The 4,302-nt window shown below is 43.4% G+C and overlaps 1 protein-coding gene across 1 annotated transcript in view; it reads left to right on the top strand.

Moving 5' to 3' along the window:
* LOC109305524 (neurobeachin-like) overlaps positions 1 to 4,302 on the top strand; it is a 95,337-nt gene that overhangs the window by 8,600 nt on the left and 82,435 nt on the right. Inside the window, exons 3-4 of the mRNA XM_019528519.1 lie at positions 1,498 to 1,598; positions 1,852 to 1,947. Coding sequence (XP_019384064.1) covers positions 1,498 to 1,598; positions 1,852 to 1,947 — 197 coding nt within the window. The remainder of the gene's footprint in view (positions 1 to 1,497; positions 1,599 to 1,851; positions 1,948 to 4,302) is intronic.

Here is a 4,302-nt window from a genome sequence, read left to right as displayed (position 1 = left end):
TTTTGTGACTGGGTTTTGTTTAATAAATTCTTGTAGAAGCATATCTTAAATCTTGCTTGCAACATTTAATCCAAACCTGGTTTATGCATCATACTTAACCCGTCTCCACAGGATCATGTCACTGATGGCTGCTTAGCTTTTCTGAAGGTTTACTCAGTTCATAAGCTATTAAGTTTTATAATGAGAAGATCATATAATTATAAAAAGTGTCTAATCCCGTTTTGTAAATAAGTGAAAATTGAAATTAAGGGGAGGAAGAAGAACAGAGAAATACCTTTTCTCATCTTTAATATATTTTAAATACTAAATACAAGAGGTTTTACTGTAATAACTACCATATCTCCAGTCTATCTATGAACTCTCTTACTTCCATACAAAATACTCTGTATTTCATCTATAAACACATCTGAGAACCTTGAAAGAATTCATAACTAAGCCATGTAACAAAAAAATGAAATGGTAGTGTTCTCTTAAGTAGTATTGAGCATAACAACTAGACAGATACAATGTGGCATTTACCATTAATGTTCAGTCGGTATTGTGTATGAGTTCCAGTTGGCCTTAGTTGGCTCATTTTGAACCTTTTCTCCAGCAGAAACTGCTCCTTGGAATGATCATTTTTTGTATTTCACCTCTGAAGGGTTAAGCAACTTTTTTTCCTGCTAGTAACAGTAATCCCAGCTATTAGCAGTGTAAGGCTTTGAAGAAAGTCAGAGAGCATACTAAAATCCAGGATCCTACCAATTATCCAGATCTTTAGTTTTAATTAAGATCTGGAATCTGAACTTGTTAATTTTGAATACCACTTATTCCAAAAAAATTAAATTCTTACTTCCATTTACCTTTGTAGTAATTTACCTTGGAGATGCTGTAGTGGACAGTAATCATACATTAATTCCAGAACACTGCATAATTTTATTGCTAGTTTGAAGGGTGGTCTCTTATTTCTTTTTTCATAACTTTATTTGATGCTTGCAATGGAAAATTCTGAAGTTTTAATGTTGGGTAGCAAAGCAGAGACAAAATTGCAAAACCCCCGCAATTATGAAGTATAGGGATGCAGTACATCCAGCCTAAAGAACTTTGAAGCATATGCATCTTTGCTCCAAAAAACTAAAAACATGCTACAAGTTTGGTGAAGGAGCCCCTTTAAAGGTTATAGTTAAAAGACTATAAATAATGAGCTATAAGTTCCTACCATACTACAGTGTTTTGCAATACTATATGTGTTTGTGCATGTATCTGCTGTTTTTTTTCAAAGACTGAGAAAATTAATTCTTAAAATAGATATGTAGTACCATTTTTATTTAAACACAGAACATTGTAATAGGTTGGTTGGACATGCTGGTGGTTACATACATTAATTAAGGAAAGTAATGTAATCTGGTTTAAATATTTTAAACTTAACGGAATAGCTGCTGTCAGACTTGTAGTAGTAAAAATGCTTTGATAAACTAAAGAATTCAAAGTTCAGAATAACTTTATTTTCCTTTGAAGATCTTCTAGTTGATATGTTGGGGGTTCTTGCCAGCTACAGCATCACTGTCAAGGAGTTGAAGCTTTTGTTCAGCATGCTTCGAGGAGAAAATGGAATCTGGGTAAGCTGTGATCAGATAAAGTATTAAGTGTCAGTGCATTAGTGCCTGAGGTTAGCATAAAAAGCCTCTGGGGGCATATAAAGTTGATTTTTTTTTTTTAATGTTGATTGAATGACTTTTTAAAGTTTCTTGATAACTGTTTTAGAATTAATTGACTATTTTGTTTGAAAACAGTCCAGTGGCTAATGTGGCCTCTAGAATGTCTGTACTAAATGGTTGTATTGACATTTTTTCAATTCTGTTGTTTTAACAGCCAAGGCATGCAGTTAAACTGTTGTCAGTCCTTAATCAGATGCCACAGAGACATGGTCCTGATACTTTTTTCAACTTCCCAGGCTGTAGTGCTGCAGTAAGTGTTTAACCAAAATACTTCTCTTTCTGGAAACAATTACATGTTTTTCTTTAGGTTGGACTTGGAGACTCTCAATAAAAGTAAAATGGGGGTGGGAAAAAACTGGAGTAATGCTGAGGAACCATTACAGGATTAAATTCTTGGAGATGGGGGATGACGGGAAGGTAAATATTAAGAGATGGCTAGGGTCCCCCCTTTTTATGAAAAAGAAAGCTTTCTATAATAAGAAATTATTAAAATATTAAATATTAAAAGAGCAAGTAATAGTTTTTATGGGAACTTTTTAAAACATTTGTAAACTAGTCTCTTTATTTGCCACATAAAAAGAATGCATTATGGCAGGACTATCCAACTTCCTAGCATTTGGGGGCTGCATGCCCCACAGACCACACTAGTGGGGCGTGCACCAGTGGGTGTCATGGACCCCTGGGGCTGCACATTACGTAGCCCAGTGCTTCCCAAACTTTTGCTCAGCATGACTCCATTTCCTCAGCAAGGCCCCTTGCTCCCAACCTGCAACCCCCTACTCCTTAGGTGCCCTTTACTTCTGATCCACAGCCCCTGGCCCTGCCAGTGCTGTTCACTCCCAACCTGCAGCTCCCCAGTCCCCCCAGGTGCCCCAGAGCCAGGGACCACAGCTCCTTAACCCCCTCTCCTCCCCTCCCAGCAGCACCGAAGCCCTGGCTGCTGCCTGTGGGAGGTGGTAGCTGCTGCAGCCTGAGCGGAATGTGGAGCCCAGCTCCTGCCCCGTCTCCCCACCTCCCCTCCCCTGTGGGCAGCATGTGGGAGCAGAGCCTGTGGTGGGGAGAGGATGCAGGCTCCTGCTGTGGTCTTGGGGCTCCCTGCCCTGCTGTCCCCCACTAGGGGCTCCACGTCCCAGTGGACAGGACCTGGCACAGAAGGAAATCCTGTGCTGCCATGGCCACCAAGCTGAGGTGCCCCCTACCCGCCTGGCAGCAGTAGGGGCACAACTCCGTGCCACCACTGGTGCTGCACCTCACCTTGGTGGCCATGATGGTGTGATACTCCCTGCTGTGCTGAGTCCTGCATGGGGTTGCGGAGGTGGCTGCTGCCTGGAGCTGATCCAGTCCCATTGCAGCCCTCTGCCCTGCTGTGGGTACAGAAATCTTGCGACCCCAACTGCTGATTTTGCATCCCCATTCAGGGTCACAAGCCACAGTTTGGGAACCAGTGGTGTAGCCCCTGTTGTACTGTGTGACCCCATCCCTCTCCATTGCACCATGAGTCCCCCTGCTGCACCACATGCCCAAATGCCCCTATCCCCACTATACTTCACATTTCCTATTTCTCCACTGTACATCCCAGTGTGCCCAGCCCCACCCTGCACTGCACATCATGGGCTCTTCTGCTGCATTGTGCCTCTCAGGTGCCCTCTTGAGCTTCCCCAGCACTGCAGCCTGCATGACAGTGCACTGCCTTGCCCCTGGGGCAGGGAAGGGGAAGCAAGCGGAAGAGGGAGCCGACCAGAGCTCTTGGTTCCTTCTACAGCCGGACCAATGCAGGGGGAGCAGCAGTTGGATGGAAGCCTGGGACCCACAGGTTAACCCTGTGTAGGTTGTATGTAGCCCCCAGGCCACCAGTTGGACAGGCCTGCATTATGGAATGCAGTACTATAAAAAGTTTGTTGGCTCTAGTTTGTGATAACACTAAAAATTAACCCGTGACTTAACTTGAAATACCTGCGAATGATAAATACTCCACTGCCTCATGCATATTTACTCTGTGCTTGTATAGGGAGGTATCAGTATCAGTTGCCCCAGAACTGATAAAACCTTCTCAGTAGCAAGATACATCTTTGATATGCACTTTCCCCTTGCTATACCACTGTATTGAAATGGCAGTACTAAATTTTTGCAGGAATTAGTAACAACTCTAAAAATGAATGCCATTTGAGAGGAATGCACTTATGATTTTGGTGCTATTTGGTGCTATCACGGCTTTACTAGTGCTCATGGTGCTCGGGCCAGGTGCCAGATGATTGGAAGATAACCAGCGTGGTCCCCATCTTTAAAAAAGGGAGGAGGGAGGACCTGGGCAACCATAGGCCTGTCAGTCTTACCTCAATCCTAGCTAAACTTTGAGAAGATCATCAAGGAGCACATCTGTGATACGCCGGCTTCAGGGATGATGCTCAAGGGCAACCAGCATGGTTTCATTAGGGGCAGGTCATGTCAGACCAACCTGATTGCCTTTTATGATCAGGCCACAAAAGCCTTGGGTGCAGGTGTTGCCGTGGACGTAGTCTTTCTGGACTTCAGCAAGGCCTTTGACACCGTCTCCCACCCCATCCTCATTAAAAAACTAGGTGAATGTGTCATCAATGCCTACACA

Source organism: Crocodylus porosus, unplaced genomic scaffold (genome assembly GCF_001723895.1).
Source record: "Crocodylus porosus isolate Cpor-Errol unplaced genomic scaffold, CroPor_comp1, whole genome shotgun sequence".
Taxonomy (NCBI): domain Eukaryota; kingdom Metazoa; phylum Chordata; order Crocodylia; family Crocodylidae; genus Crocodylus; species Crocodylus porosus.
The sequence above is the reverse complement of the archived record's forward strand: the minus strand, read 5'-3'. Positions and strand labels throughout refer to the sequence as shown.